Raw genomic sequence first — 14,926 nt, forward strand, 5'->3', positions numbered from 1 at the left:
GAGAGCGCAGCCCGCGGGTCACGTGGCGCGATCCCGGGCTCCGGGCCGAGGCCCGAGCCCCGAGCCCCGCTCCGCACTTCTCGGGTGGAGCGCTGGCCTCCAGCTCCTGTGTATCGGAGGTAAGGCCTCTAAGGGAGTAAGGCTGGACGGATTGAGGTCGTAAAGTGGAGCCCTGATCCATGGGAGTAGTGACCTTGTAAGAGGAGACACCGGAGAGCTCTTTCTTGCCTTCCACCCGGGAGGATGCAGGGAGAGGCGGCCCTCTACCAGCCAAGGAAAGCCCTCACCGTAACCCGCTGTGTGGCCCGTTATCTCAGCCTCTAGCCTCCAAACAGAAAATAAATATCTGCTGCTTAAATCACCATCTAGAGTACTTTGTTGTAGCAGCCCGAGATTACTCATCTATTTTATTTATATGCAATAACCAGAATAGGAAAATTCACAAAGTCAGGAAGAGTGTGAGGCGTGGAGAATATTTGTTGGGTACAAGTTGCTTTCCGAAGTAATGATTATGTTTGATTAGGGAACGGTAGTCCCACTTTGAGTATATAAGACTCACTGAACTAACTGCATGCTTTAAAAGGGCGAGTTTTGCTGAATGTGGTGGTGTACACCTGTAATCCCAGCAATTTGGGAGACTGAGGCAGGAGGATCGTAAGTTCATGGCCAGCCTGGGCAACTTACTGAGACCCTGTCTCAAATAAAAAGGACTGGGGATGTAGCTCAGTGGTAAAGTGCTTACCTAGCAAGCACGAGGTCCCTGGGTTCAATCTCCAGCGCCACATACAGAAAAAAAGGGTGTGTGTGTTATATAATGTTTGAATTATTTATCAATAATGATGATTTTTTTTTTTAAAAGAAAAATGAGGGGAGATAAAGGGAAGGGGAAAGGGTAGGAAGAGATGGGGCAAGTCTGCCTTCTAAATGTATCTTAAATTGTCCTTTCCTCTCTGCTATCCACCCCTGGTTCCTGCCACCGTCACCTGCCAGGGTAAATGCCACAGCTTCCCTATTGTGTGGTTCCTGCCACTGTCTCATCTTCCCAAGCATCTAGAGCTGCCTTTTCTAAATCTCATATAGGTTTTGGGTCTCTCACTTCAGCTTGAACTGGCTTTCTCTGGACACCAGATAAAACCCAAACTCCTGAGCATGATGTACCAGGTTGAAACTTACCTTCACGCCTGGCTTTCTCCACCTCTTTCTCTGCCCCCAGGTCTTTGCACAGGCTGTTCTGGTTGCCAGGAACATGGTTCCCACCTTTCTCCTTTGCATGGCTTGCATTTCATCATTCTTCAGGTCTCCCGGCATCCAGACGCTCTTCTCAGGAGCCTTCCTGATGCTCCTGAACTTTATTTGTCACTGGAAAAAAGAAAAAGAGGGTGAAGTTCATAATTGATGCTGAACAAAAAAGCCAAGTGGCAGAAGAAAACAAAGATGAAAATTATAAAATGAAAATCATGAGCTTTTGCAAGGATGTGGGGCAGGTGAGATTCACTGCTGCTGGGAGTGTAAATGGTGAATCGTCCTTGAGACAGGGTCTCACTGAGTTGCCCAGAGCCTTGCCAAATTGCTGAGGCTGGCTTTGATCTTGAGATCCTCCTGCCTCAGCCTCCTGAGCTGCTGGGATCACAGGTGTATGCCTCCACATGCAGCAGTATAAATGTTATATAGGAAGAAGTGCCAGGAAGTGGAGCTGAAACCAGTCACCTCTTGGAGTGGAGTGGGAAGGAAGAGGGACAGGAACCAGCTTTTTAAATCAACTGTACGAGTGATTCATGAAGTGTTGGGGGCAGGGGGGCGTTTTCGCAAGGTGGCTGCCTGAGTCCCACCCGACTGTCATCACTCTGTGGTAGGGCCTGGCCCTTTGCTGTACAGGGCACACCTCCCAGGACGCCTTGGAAGTTTTCCTCCAGTCCCTTATTTGTAGAAGGGAAGGCTGAAGCTGGGTGTGCCTGGCCACTCTTATGGTCAGATCTCCCAGCTCCTTTTTGGGTCCACTCTGTGAAGTTGCTTCCAAAGAGGATGGTGACTGCACAGTGAACTCTTGAGCAGAGGAGTAACAAATTAGCATGTAGGTAATTTTCTTTTGGTGCCAGGGATTGAACCCTGGGGCACTTTACCACAAAGCTACACCCTGAGTGAGCTCTTTTTAATTTATTTTTTGAGACAGACCTTGAATTTGTGACCCTCCTACTTCAGCCTCCTGAGTCCCTGGCATTACAGGTGTGCACCACCATGCCTGGCTCGTGTAGGTGATTGTAAAGGCCCTTGTTGATAATGCCTTTGTCCCAGTCACCTTCCAGTCTGTTGCAGTTGAGTGTCTTTTCCCTGGTTTTCGTGATCTGGTCCCTTTTGGGAGCATGCCTGGTAATGATTTAATGCTGGCCGTGGTAGATCTGTTACTGTGAGGGGACCAGCGCAGTGTGGCCTGCTCTAGACTAGGTGAGGCCTCCCTGTATGGCAGCCAACCTGTTGGGGCATCCTGGGGGCCTTTTAAGGCTTACTCTGGGGCTTAGAGAGCTGCTGTTTATTTGGGGAGCCCTTGCCTCTGGAGAGGAGACTTCTGTGCTCTCCTGGGAGATCCCTGGGGTGTTACCGGCCTTGCCTTGGTGGGCTCAGGGTCAGCCTGATCCTCGCACAGGGCGAGCGCGGGACCCTGCAGCTGTTCCTTGCTCAGGAGCTTCCCAGGCCTCATGCAGCTTGTGGGCAGGCCATAGCCTGTCGGGAGTCTGCAGCAGGTTCCTGGGCTCCTCCTCCAGTCCTGTTCCTGTTTTCTCTTCTCTGATCCACCCTGGGGAGATGCCCACTGGGGAGGCCAGGGAGCACAGGCCCTCCTGTTTCCTTCTCTCACGGCCTCAGGCCTGGGCCGCTGGGTGCCCTGCAGGCCTCAGTGCTTGTACATGCGTGCTCACGCTGTCCAGCTTTCACAGTTGTCTTTAGCCAGAGGGTCGCACACAGCGATTCTCTCTGCAAGCAACATTTTGTTTATGTAAGACTTTGGTGCATTACGATTTTACACTCCTCGGTGCACATACATAATCGGCTTGTTCCCCAATATCTCCTCTCCCCCTTCTGCTTGCTGTGCTCCACTCTGCTGATAATCCTTCGATTGTTCTTCTTATTTTAATTAATGTGTTATAATGTGCAAGATTCGTTGTGGCAAAGTCCCAGGATTTCATTCCACCCCCCTTCCTCTTGGCTTAGAAGCTGCATTTTAGGGCAAACCTTTCCTAATTCCTCATATAGCCACCAGAGGGCACATCTGCCTGCCCAGCTTGTTCTCAGGTGGGTCAGGCCCTGGGCCTGTGGGTGCGGCTTGGAGGAAGTCCTGCACCCTAGGCTATGTGGGACCCCCACTTCCACCACACCCTGCTTCTGCTGTAGGGAGATGGTAACCCACCCAGTCTCCTTCCCGCCCTAGAGACATGCAGGAGCCCCCAGTCCCCCTGCTTCCCTGAGGAGTTAAGACCCCCAGGGCACTTGGGCAGGATTCCTGGCCCCCCACGCTGCGCCAGGTAAGGTCCTGGATGGCCGTAGCAGGCTGGGGGAGTGAATGCCGAGTGAAAGAACAAGTGTCCTCTGCTTCTACCCAGGCCTGGGATTCACCGAGGCCTGGCATTTCTTCATGGGGTCACAGCTACACCCCAAAGTACTGCTCTGTGTTGGTGTGGGCCAGGGAACCACTCTGATCATCCCGGGCCTCCCCACTCTGATCCAGCCAGGACCTCCCCACCCAAGGCCTCTGCCATCAGCAGAGCCCTTTCTCTAACAGTGGCTGTGGTAGCCAGTGTCCAGACGGCCCAGTAGACCACTGCAGGGATTTGTCCTCCTGTCTGTGCTGCCTGTGACTCCTAAACCAACAGATGCAGGGTGTGGTGTGAACCTCAGGGAGGCCTGGCGATTTCCTGCCTGTAGGCAGTGTGGGGAGTCTGGCTGCTCTAGGCTCATCTCAAGGAGAAGAGGCACCGAGCTGGCCCACAGGAGGGGAGACAGCAAGGCAGCAGGGCTGAAGCCCGCCCAGCAGAGGCTGCTCACGCGTCGCTCCACACGGCATGCCGCTGCCAGCTGTCCCTGCCTTTGGCCCACCTCTGTCACTAGAGGTCCTGCCTGAACGACAAGCCTACCAGCCTCATGTCCTCGTGCCGACCTCTGCATGTCTGTTTCTACCTCTTATGCAGCCAACACCCACCCCTTCCACTTAGAAAAAATTTTTAGATGTTGATGGACCTTTATTTTATTCATTTATTTATACATGGTGCTGAGAATCGAACCCAGTGCCTCACACATGCTAGGCAAGCACTTCACCACTGAGCCACAACCCCAGCCTCACCCCTTCCATTTTTGGCCTGGACCTGCCCACACCTCTCTGACCAAATTTCTGCATAATCCACTTCCCAGTATTCCTGGGTTTTGCTGTCAGCTGACCAGAAGGATCACAGCAGGGGGACCAGAGGCTCGCCCTTGACTCCCAGGTTGTGGAGGAGGCCTGGAGGGTTTCAGGGTGGGGGTAGCCAAGGTGGAAGGCCCTTGAGCGCTCAGCACGCCATGTGGAAGTGGCCAGTGCCACAGCCAGACCTTCTCCAGACACCCTGCAGAAGTGTAGGGCCAAGCCTCCTTTCTAGCTGCATTTGCACCACCTGCCAAGCCTGAAGCCTGAGGATTGGTGGCTGACCTTTAAACGGCTCACTGTGTCCCCCACCTGAAGGTGGAGCGGCCTGTCCCCCGGCCTGCCCACCTCCACTGTGCAGGACCAAGCACAGGAGAGATGCCACAGAGAGGCAGCTGCTTGAGCATGCTTCTGCCCGTTCATAACAGACAGGGAAACACGGGAACCCAGCTGGGGCCCGTGTTCTGCCCTCGGGCTTCCCCAGAGTCCTGTGGGAAGGAGGGCTGCCCAAGCCTGTGCTGAGCACAGCTTTGTGGAAGCAGAGTGTCCAGTGCCGGCCCTGCATGGCTGCTGTGGGCCTGAGCCTCACCTCTCTCAGCCTCTGCTTCCTTTTTGGAGAACGGCAGCAAGAGCTGTGAGAACCTGTGGGTGGTTGTGGCCATGCAGATGCCGGGTGCCTGCCCAGCACCTGGCTGGCCACAGTGCTGCTGAATGCTACGTTTTGTGAACTGTCCTGCACAGCCTGCCTGCACACCTTCAGGTGTCCTGTGGACGTGGCATCAGGCTCCAGCCACGAGTCTCCATGTGAACAGAAGCGAGCGCTGGGGGGTGCTCTGAGGCCTCCTTGCTGCTGCCCTGCTGGTCCTGGGAAGCAAGTCTCCTGGTGCACACAAGGTGCGTGTGGCGGGAGGAGAGCGTCCCTCGGGCCCTGCGCAGGCAAGCTAGCCGCATGAGGACTGGGGCAGAAGCAGGGGACCTCCTAGGTTGTTGGGCAAGGTGACCATGGCTCTCTTGTCCTAGAGAGAGGGGGATGGAGAAAAGGAGGCTGCCTGTGGGTGAGCTTTCTTCTAGTTGTAAGCTTGTTTTGTTATAGGCCAAGGTGGTCCACGTGTGACCTTGGCACTGTGCCCAGTGTACAGGACGCATTTGGTAAGTCCCAGCTGTTGTGGGAAGTCTCACTGGGCTCCAGGCTCTGGGGCCTGGGCAGGTCATAGGCTGTGGACTGGCGCTTTCCCTTCCACGTGGGGGAGCATGGGGTTGAAGGCCTTTGGCTCCTTCCTGGGCCACCTGTTCCTTTCTGCTCCAGGTTGGGTGCCTCTGTGGTCATGGAGCTGGGGTGATTTCAGCACCTGCTGGGGCAGACAGCATCCTAGGAGCCATCCCTGGGACTGAATTTGTGAGGGCCACCTGGAGCAGAAGACGGTTGCGAGTGAGGTGGGCTGGGCCAGCAGCTGGGATGGAGAGGTGGGGACCCATGTCCACTGCTGCAGCCAGTCTTTCAGGCCACAGTAGGTGATGAGATGGCCCCCTGCTGATCCAGGCAGCTCTAGGTGAGCTGTGGGGTGTTGACTGGGAGACCTGGGGGATCCACAGCCTACCTGGTGTGGTCATCCCCTCTGCCACCACTTCCTCTCCCGACCTCGCCTGCCTCCACTCATCTGTGAGGTCCTGACTTTAGCTGGGTCCTGAGAGTCAAGGCAAGTGGATGGAAAGAGCATCAGCTGGAATTCTTGTTCAGGGTGCTCCTGGCAGCCTTGTCCCAACCCACGACTGGAAGCAGCCAGGAGCCCATCGACGGAGTCGTGGTTGAGTACATCCTAATGCAGCCTGACTGTGACCACGCAGTGGGCACATCCCAGTCCAGTCCGAGGATGGGGTGGCTGCATCGTCACATCTAGTCTAGTCAGCCCACATGGTGGGGAGAAGAGGAGGCACACTTCCATAGCACAAATGCCTCTCCAACAGTCGTGCCAAGCAGATGCTGTGAGGAGCTCCCAGGTGAGAGTCTGGCGTTAGGCGTCACCTGACAGTGATGGGCTGGCCTGGAGGCTGCAGCAGTTGGATCCTGGGCTTGGGGTGCTCCAGTGTCGTCCTTGTTTCAGTACACTATGATGCATGAGTGTGGGGCCTTGCTCTGCATGCTGCACTTCAGAATAATAAAATCAAGGGTGAGGAAGGCGTTAGGGGCCATTGGATTTTCTAGGGGAGCTGGCTACTAAAATCACATCCATGGCATCCAGAGCCGGGGGTCCTGTGGGTCTAGAGTGCAGCTGGGAATCTGTGGCACCTCCACCTGGTTCTGGGGCCTGGAGCTGTGCCACTGGACTAGATTGTGCATTTTTAAACCTCTCGGCCATTTGGGGAGATAGTCTTGTGCCTAGGACCCCTTCAGACCTTCCCCAGCGCTGAGGACAGTGCCAGCTGTCCCCATGGGGGAAAGCTATGCATCAGCCCTAGCTGGGAGGGCCTGGACACATCGTGCCTCTGTGTCTCGCAGGCTCCTGTACCAGCCCCTGTGCCCCAGCAGGCTCCCCGCGTGCCAGTCTCCTCCCAGAGGTCCTTGCCCTGTGGGAATTTCTGACTGTGCCACAGGAGCTGCCTGGCATCATCCCTCTGCTCCTTTGGTCCCAGATCACTGTGGGGGGGGGGGGCTGTGGAGGAGTTGAACACCAGAATCACCTTTGAATGCCAGACCCCTGGGTACCCCCACCCCATCCCTGTCATCCTGGCCGGACTTTCCATGGACAACAGGACCTGGGGACCTTGGCCCAGCACCTCCCTTGGCTCCTCTCTGGGTCTCTTCCTTCTCTCAGGCCAGGGATTGCTCAGCTGGCTGGCCTTCTGAATGGGTGATATCCAGGTCCTTGGCATCCTGATAAATCCTGGGGAGCCACTCACAGCCCAGGGGGAGCAAGGGTCCCTATGTCCTTGTCACAGGTCCACCTGCTGCAGAGGCGTGACTGCTAGTGCAGCTTGAGCTTTGCTTTGGGCTCTGCAGGGGGAGGGATGGGGCTGCGCACGTCTGCACATCGTGTTGCCTCAAATTGGCCTCTGGAGGGAGGGGGGCTGTTAGTCTTCTGATCAGGTAAGTTCTCGGTGCTTAGAAGTTTCTCTTGGGGTCTGGACTGGGAGGCGGTGGTCCCAACTGCATGAAGAGAAGGTTCTGTAGGGAAAGAGAGCAGGTGGGGTTCATGCAGATGAAGCTGCAGGGGCTGTGCCTGGAGGAGCCACTGTGAGACCCTGGTCCAGCCACTGGGAGCGGCAGCCTCTGTGGGCTGCGGTTTCTGACTTGTCACTGGCTCCAGCTAAGTGCACAGGGCTCATTTTCAGGAGTGAGAGGACGGGGTTGCATGGAGCTCTGTGTTTGCTCTGGTGTGTGGCTCTGTGTGCTGGCTGAGTGCAGTCCTGCGCTGGGGAGGAGCTGGGCCTGCACACCTCTGCCTGGGCCCTGCACTATGGGCAGGGCAGGCACATGTTGCACAAGGTGCTGCATTGTGTAGCGTCATGTGGCCAAGCTTTGTGCTGTGTCCCAGGGGTGTGCAGGTGTGTGGGTGGCATCCTAGGAACCATGGCTTCTCCCTCTGCTCTGCAGTGCCTGGAATGCTAGTTCCTGCCCCATGGTGGGCTGCGGGGGTGCCACTGGGTCAGGAGGGGTCCCCTGTGCTGTCTGCCCCAGTGGCCCAGGGGCTTGGCCGCCACACTACACCTGCCGCAGGGGCACAGGGGAAAGGAGTGTGTGTGCACGTGGCCATGCTCTGTGTGTGCACACACGTGCACGCATTGTGCTGTGTGTTTATTGTGTAGGGGGCCGTGTGTATAGGTATGCTGTGGGTATTGTGCATGCTGTGTGATGTGAGTTGTGTAGGTGTGTCGTGTGTGTGTGTGTGTGTGTGTGTGTACTCCAAGCCCTCAGCAGTCTGCCCAGTCCTGGCTTCCACTCTGCTTGCTGAGCGGGTCCGACTGCTCAAATCCAACTGCTACCTGGTGAGCCTGGCCCTCATCATGCTGGTACCTTGGGCTGCCTCACATCTCTGACAGCTTGGCAGGACAGTGGGTCTATGGGCATGTGGGCTGCCTGGGCATCAATGTCTCCTGCTGCATCCTGGCAAGCAGACCCTATTCTCTTCCTATCGCATCTTCCTCACCACAACACAAGGGACCAGGGCTGCAGAGGGGTCCCTGTCAGGCAGAGCATGATCCCATTCATCAGAGCTGCACCTGACAGTTCTCCAAGCAGTGTTTATCGGTACCTTGAGGTTGGGGACATCAGAGCCATCGTCACAATGACACTAAGAGGAGAACCTGGAGCACTGATGTTCCAGGACAGGAGAAGGGGGCACCTCAGCCCCAGAAGGCAGGGAAGCCCCTGTCCCGCATCCTTTTGTCCCACCTGGGGTCAGGGCAGGTGGATGGTGACGTCCACCTGGGTGATGGTCGTCTTCACTCACTGCTATCCTCCAAAAACACCCAAGACCAAACATCCAAGGGGATGACGTCTTCCCCCTCTCTGTGCCCTTAGCCCAGTCGTGTGGACATGGAGTCAGCCCCAGAACTGCAGTAGAGCTCAGCTCTCGGACCCCTCCTCCTGTTGTGCTGAAGCAGTCAGTTGGCAGGAGCCTCCCCCAGTCCTGGCCTTGTGACAGTGCCCCTGTGGGTCTGAGTGCTCTGACCTGCCCCTCTCCCAGGGAGCTCTGTTCACAGGAAGTACCACAGTGGACCACAACCCTTGGCAGGAAGGACATGGCCAGTGCTTCTAGGAGAGCAGTGGAAAGTTTCCATTGGAATGTTGGATTTGTGCTTGCAAAAAATTTTGCAAGACTTTTGGAAAACCTGTGTCCACCACTGTGGGGCCACAGCAGCCTCAGGCAGCAACTTCTCTGGTGAAAGTGGTGGGATCCCAGTGCTACGTTTTGGTGCCCATGGTGGAGTGTCAGCCACCTTCAGGAGGACCATGTGACTCGGCAAACTTGTATTTTCCAAGTGCCCCAAGGCTACATGTTCCACATCATGCCTGGCAAAAGGTCCGTTCAGATTGCAACACAGACCGATTGGATTTTCCTGTTCCAGGAGGAGGAGAAACATGATCACAGGCTGCACTTCACGATGCTTCCAGAACCTTCCATCGCTGAGCATCCCCGCCCTTCCCAACCACATCATTTCCCGAGTCTGGGTTCTCTGCGTACATTTCAACCAAAATAAATCTAGCAGTGAATTGAACGCAGACATGAATCTGCTGCCGTCCAGGCCCAGCCTTAAGGAGGTGAGCATCACTGTAGCACAACGCCCTTCTCACTGAATTTTCTTTTCACCTTGGAAACTACTTTTTTTTTTTTTTTTTCTCAAATTGGTCTATTACATGTAATGGGTTCATTCGTGTAATTTTAAATAAAATGAATATTTACATATTCTCAGTGTTCATCTCTAATGTCTATGTATTTGGTACCAGGGATTGAGCCCAGGGGTGCTTAACCACTGAGCCACATCCCCAGCCCTTTTTACATTTTATATAGAGACAGGGTTGCTTAAGCCTTTCCTAAGCTGCTGAACTGGCTTTGAACTTGCGATCTTCCTGCCTCACCCACCACCGTCACTAGGATTACAGGCATGCACCATAGATACACTATTTCTAGATATAAGCCACACAATTCAGAGTTCTTTGGGATTCTCAGTAATTTCTAAGAGTGTGAACGGCACAGACACATATGTCTGGAAGCCATGCAATCAGAACACAGCTGGGTTTTGAACTTTTAACCCGAATGATTCACCCAGATGTATTTTCTTGCCTTAAATATTGAATTTTAATTGCCAAACTCCTAAGAATGAACTCAATGCAAAGGAGCTGATTTTCCTTTTCTCCCTTCTCATTTTGAGCGAGAGTGGATGGGCAACAGCCAGGGCTCTGTGTGGAGCCCCCAGGCCTCCTGTGGCATATGTGGAACCCACCAGCCAAAGCAGCCCGAGTCACACGCTTCAGTGACTGGTTGCTGTGTCTTGCAGTCGTTTCTTGTGATGGTTGCATTTTGTTCTGGTGCTCGCCACAGTGTCAACATGCTAAGGAAGGGGTGGCTTTAAATAGCATTACAACATCTGAAGTTAGCATGTACAGTGCCTGCCAAGTTCTTGATAAAGAATTATTTTTTTCCTTCTGCTTTGATTTCGGGAAACTGAGGCAGAGGTAGGAGAGACTTATCTATGGTCACAGGCAGGACCAGCCGCTGCTGGTCTTCCACAGGACACTCAGCTCTGCCCACTCTCCACCCCTCCTGTCTCTTCCTCCCTCTCATGACTCCTGAGGGCAGCTGGGTGTCCTTAGGACCTGTGCAGAACCTACCCCGGGCAGAGCATGCCTTCCCATGCATGCCAGGGCCACTGGGATCAAAACCCTCAGAGAAGAGCCGGGTGCCATGGTGCACAGCTGTGATCCCAGCGACTCTGGAGGCTGAGGTGGGAGATCGAAAGTTCAAGGGCAGCCTGAGCAACTTAGTGAGACCCCACCTAAAAAACTAAAAAATTAAAATTAGATATTTAAAGCAAGAACAGTACATCTGGGGTGTGGCTCCATGGTAGAGCACCCCTGGGTTCAATCTCCAGCATGGGGGAAAAAAAGCCCCAAACTCCTGTGGCATCTCAGAGAGTGGGCGGTAGTCCTTGCCCTGGAGGAACTTATATTCCAGGCCTTAACCTCAACACGGTCACTGTCACTTTAAAGTGACAGAACAGCACATGCTCATCATGGAAACTGGAGAAAGTGAAAAGAGCGCACAGTAGTTCTCATTCAGAGTGTCCAGCACAAAGCTGCTCTGTCCCGTCCACGAATTTCCCTGCAATTCACAAGGGGGCCCCCACCCTTTGGTAGACCAGGAAGGCGTGGGGGCACCCGCGGTTGACTCATACCCCAGGCTCCTTCCCATCTTCAGCTGTTGGGGAACTAAAATTGACAGCCACCCTCCTGCCAGCCCAGAACTCCCCACAGGTGGAGGGTGGGGAGACAGACGCCTGCCCAGCAGGGGCGGCCCCTCCCACGCAGTCTACAGACAGGAGCTGGTCCTTAATGTGGGACCTGGCTGCAACTTTTGTCATGCACAGCCCATCCGAGTGGCTGGGGTGGCTGGAGGGTCTGTTGGCACCTGCCTTCATCTCAGCCTCCACAGGCACCTGCTGACATTGGGCTCTGCGTTAGCTTTTCCCCTGCTATGACTAAAGGACTCGTTCACACAGCAGTAGAGGAAGGGCTCACAGTTCAGAGGTCTCAATCCATGGACAGGTGCTCCACTCCCTGCAGCTCAAGGTGAGGCAGATATCATGGTGGAAGAGTGTTGCAGAGGGAAGCTCACAGGATGATCAGGAAGCAGAGAGACTCCACATGTCCCATAGCTATGCCCCAATTCCCATGTCCTCCAGCCACACCCGCCCGCCTCCAGTTACCACCCAAATGATCCCATCAGGGATTAATTCATGATCAGGTTAAGGCTGTGACCCAGTCATTTCTCCTCCAAACCTTTTTGCATCGTCTTACACGTGAACTTGTGGGGGACACTACATGTAAATCCTAACAGGCTCCCTCCCTGGAGAAGGCTCTAACTTCTCATTCATGGCTCAGAGGAATAGCCCTCAGGTCCTTGAGAAGGATGTCCCTGGATTGCAAAAACAGCTCTTATTTAGCTTTATAGAAATGTTCACATGATTCAAAAGGGGCACAGAAGAAGTAAGCAGCCATTTCTAAAGCAAATATACTAAGAAAAGCAAAGGGAAAGTCCCCTTCCCCTTTTGCACCAGGGAGAAGTAAAGTGTTTCCTGGTTTTTAGTTCACATTTGCCCGTCTGGAGAAAGGTTGGAAGTTCTGTGCCAGCTTACGTCAGACTGAGCAGAGCCAGAGGGGCAGATGGCAAGGGGTGGAGAAACAGGCCCAGGAAAGGTGCAGGAGCTCAGGGATGGCCTGGGGCTGAGGGGCCCTGCCAGGTCATCACAGGGCCCCGAAGGTGCGGAGGATCTTGATCAGGTCGAGGGAGCCAGGAGCTGCCTGTGGGGTGCAGCTGGGCTGTGCAGGTGGAAAAGAGAGGCTGAGGGGGCAGAGGAGAGAGGAGCCCGGCGAGCCCAGTGTGGCCTCTGGGGCGCAGTGACACAGTGCCCTGGCTGGGCTGGGTCCGGCAAGGCCCCCTGAGATGAAGGCCTGGGCACAGCATCTGACTTTGAAGGTGTGAAAGGAGGCAGTGAAGGCAGGTTCTGAGCTGTGCGTGCCTGGCTCCGACCCGTGGGGCGCCGCTGCCTGTGGCTGTCCTCTAGGTGCTCACTCCTGAGGACAGGAGGCGATGGCTCTCCACTCCTGCTCCATCGAGTGACAGCTGACTCGGGGTAACCACTACCCCCACCCACCCCCATTCTGTGCGCTCTGTCAGGCGGCAGAAAAGAGCCTGGTGGGGCCAGGCACGGGCATCCCCCCTGCAGGGAGATCTGAGTGAAGCCTGGGGCACAGGACAGTGGCCGGACACAGGGAGCCGGAGACCTCCCAGCACACCCTGCCCTGCCTTGCAGGGAGGCCACAGCCCAACGGAGAACACGCACAGCTGGGTAAGCAGCTGCACAGACCGCTGCTGGGGACGGGAGGCCATAGGTGTGGCCAGACAGCTCACTAGCGGCTGTGGACGTTCCTGTGGGCCACCAAGCAGCCTGCAGGCGCTGGGGGAGGCTGAGCCCAATTCGGGCCCTGGGGACCAGGGCTCTGTTCCACAGCAGGGAAATGGCTGCTGGGACCGCCGGGCTGCAGCTGCCAATATGCAGGTGTCTCGATGTCCAGAACCAGGCCCGGGAGAGAGCTCAGCTGCTGAAGGGCTTGCCTCGCATGTTCAATCCGCAGCTCGAAAAAATTAAAAAAAAAAAGATGTCCAGAATCCCGAGGCTGCAGTCAGCTCAGGCCACATGGGAGACCTTCTCAGAAGCAAAATAAGATTTTAAAAAAGTGACAAGACAGATATGCACTGACCAGTGAGTGGGTGATAGATGTGGTCCACTCACACTGTGAGTGGCAGCAGACATGCAGATGGGTGTGCCCTGTGACAGAGACCAGCCTTGAGACATGTCATCACAGACTGGACACAAAGGCCAGCCGTGGCCGGATGCCCTTCCCTGGATGTGGGCAGCACAAGTAAACCCACGGGATGCCACGTGGATTGTTGGGGGCTGGGGAGGGTAGGGGGGGCCTGCTGCTGGGGCAGGGTCCTGTAGGGGGGAACGTTCTGGAACCAGATAGAGGTGAAGGTTGTGGGGTGAAAGGGCCCTCAGGCTGCCTGGAGGGACACTCCCTCCCACCTTGGCGCCACTTCCCTCTGGGACTTGCCACCCTGACCCTCTGTTGGCCACCCCAAGGACAAGGACACGGGCTACTCCAAGCACATTGCCAGGGCAGAAGGATGGATGGCCTTTCCCTCTCATTGAGACTGGAGTGGAATGCTGACCCCGAGTCTCCCTGGGCCATAGGACAAAGGGCTCAGAGGGCGGCCACCTAGCGAGTGTCTTCAAAGTCTGGTTTCATAATTTTGGGGTGTGTTGGGGAGCCTCTCTTGTCTGTGCTGAGCTTGGATCTTGGACTCCCCCACTCCCGAGCCCTGAGCTCCTGGAGGGTCATTGGCTACCCTGACCTTGCTCCACCACTGCTCTTGCTGGGCTTCTGTGAGACGTCCAGGGCCACCAACTGCATCCTCTCTCCCAGGCTGGCTCAACGCTCCTTGCTGCTGGCCCAAGCCTACTGCACAGGGAAGACCTGAGATGTGCCCTCCTAGCACTCGTGGGATCGAGGTGTGTTTTTACAAAATATCAACAATATTAAACAACAATTTCAATAATTAAAAAAATTAATGTCGGGACTGGGGTTGTGGCTGAGTGGTAGAGCATTTGCCTAGCAAGTGTGAGGCCCTGGGTTCGATCCTCAGCACCACATAAAAAACAAATAAAATAAAGGTATTATGTCCAACTACAACTAAAAAATAAATATTTTTTAAAAAAAATTAATGTCAGTATCTGGCAAAAATAAAGCAAGGCTGGCGCTCCCGTGCCCCGGGAGTGGTTATTGATGGTTTCTGGCTTGTGATTCTTTGAAGTCCAGCACCCCTGCTCTGAGGTGGGGCCTGAAGGGGCAGAGGCCCTGGGAGAGAGTTGGAGGCTGAGCTGTCCAGTCCAGCCAGATGGGACAGTCCAGGGCTCAGTCAAGCAGATTGTCCCTGCCATGGGGCCTGGAAGCACCTTCTTCTGTGAGTGGGTGGGCTGTTCTTGTGGACAAAAGGACTGCAGAAGCCAAGGGCTGGAGCCAGGGCTGTGCTCCTCTGGCCACCAGTGGGCTGGCCTGGTGCCCACCTGTGGAGGAGGATGGGCACTGAAGCTGCCCAATTGATGGTTGCCATGAGGAGTGACGGGGACTTCTGAGATCTGGGCCTCTGTGACACACTCTGCTGCTTGTCTGACCCTGGGGACTTCCTGCCTTCTCTGCTCCCCCTTGAGGTCCTGAAATCTGGCCATAGAATAAGTGTACTCGCCCTGTTCAGGTTC

At 55.1% G+C, this 14,926-nt stretch overlaps 1 protein-coding gene across 1 annotated transcript in view; it reads left to right on the forward strand.

Annotated features, from left to right (window-relative positions):
* LOC125613120 overlaps window positions 1-9,793 on the forward strand; it is a 9,914-nt gene extending 121 nt beyond the window's left edge. Inside the window, exons 1-5 of the mRNA XM_048792485.1 lie at window positions 1-119; window positions 5,148-5,281; window positions 5,481-5,536; window positions 5,694-5,821; window positions 8,907-9,793. The exon at window positions 1-119 is cut by the window's left edge and continues 121 nt beyond it. Of these exons, the coding sequence (XP_048648442.1) occupies window positions 1-119; window positions 5,148-5,281; window positions 5,481-5,536; window positions 5,694-5,821; window positions 8,907-9,027 (558 nt within the window). The 3' untranslated portion in view covers window positions 9,028-9,793. The remainder of the gene's footprint in view (window positions 120-5,147; window positions 5,282-5,480; window positions 5,537-5,693; window positions 5,822-8,906) is intronic.
* The last annotated feature ends 5,133 nt before the right edge of the window (window positions 9,794-14,926 follow it).

Source organism: Marmota marmota, unplaced genomic scaffold (assembly GCF_001458135.2).
Source record: "Marmota marmota marmota unplaced genomic scaffold, marMar, whole genome shotgun sequence".
Taxonomy (NCBI): Eukaryota; Metazoa; Chordata; class Mammalia; order Rodentia; family Sciuridae; genus Marmota; species Marmota marmota.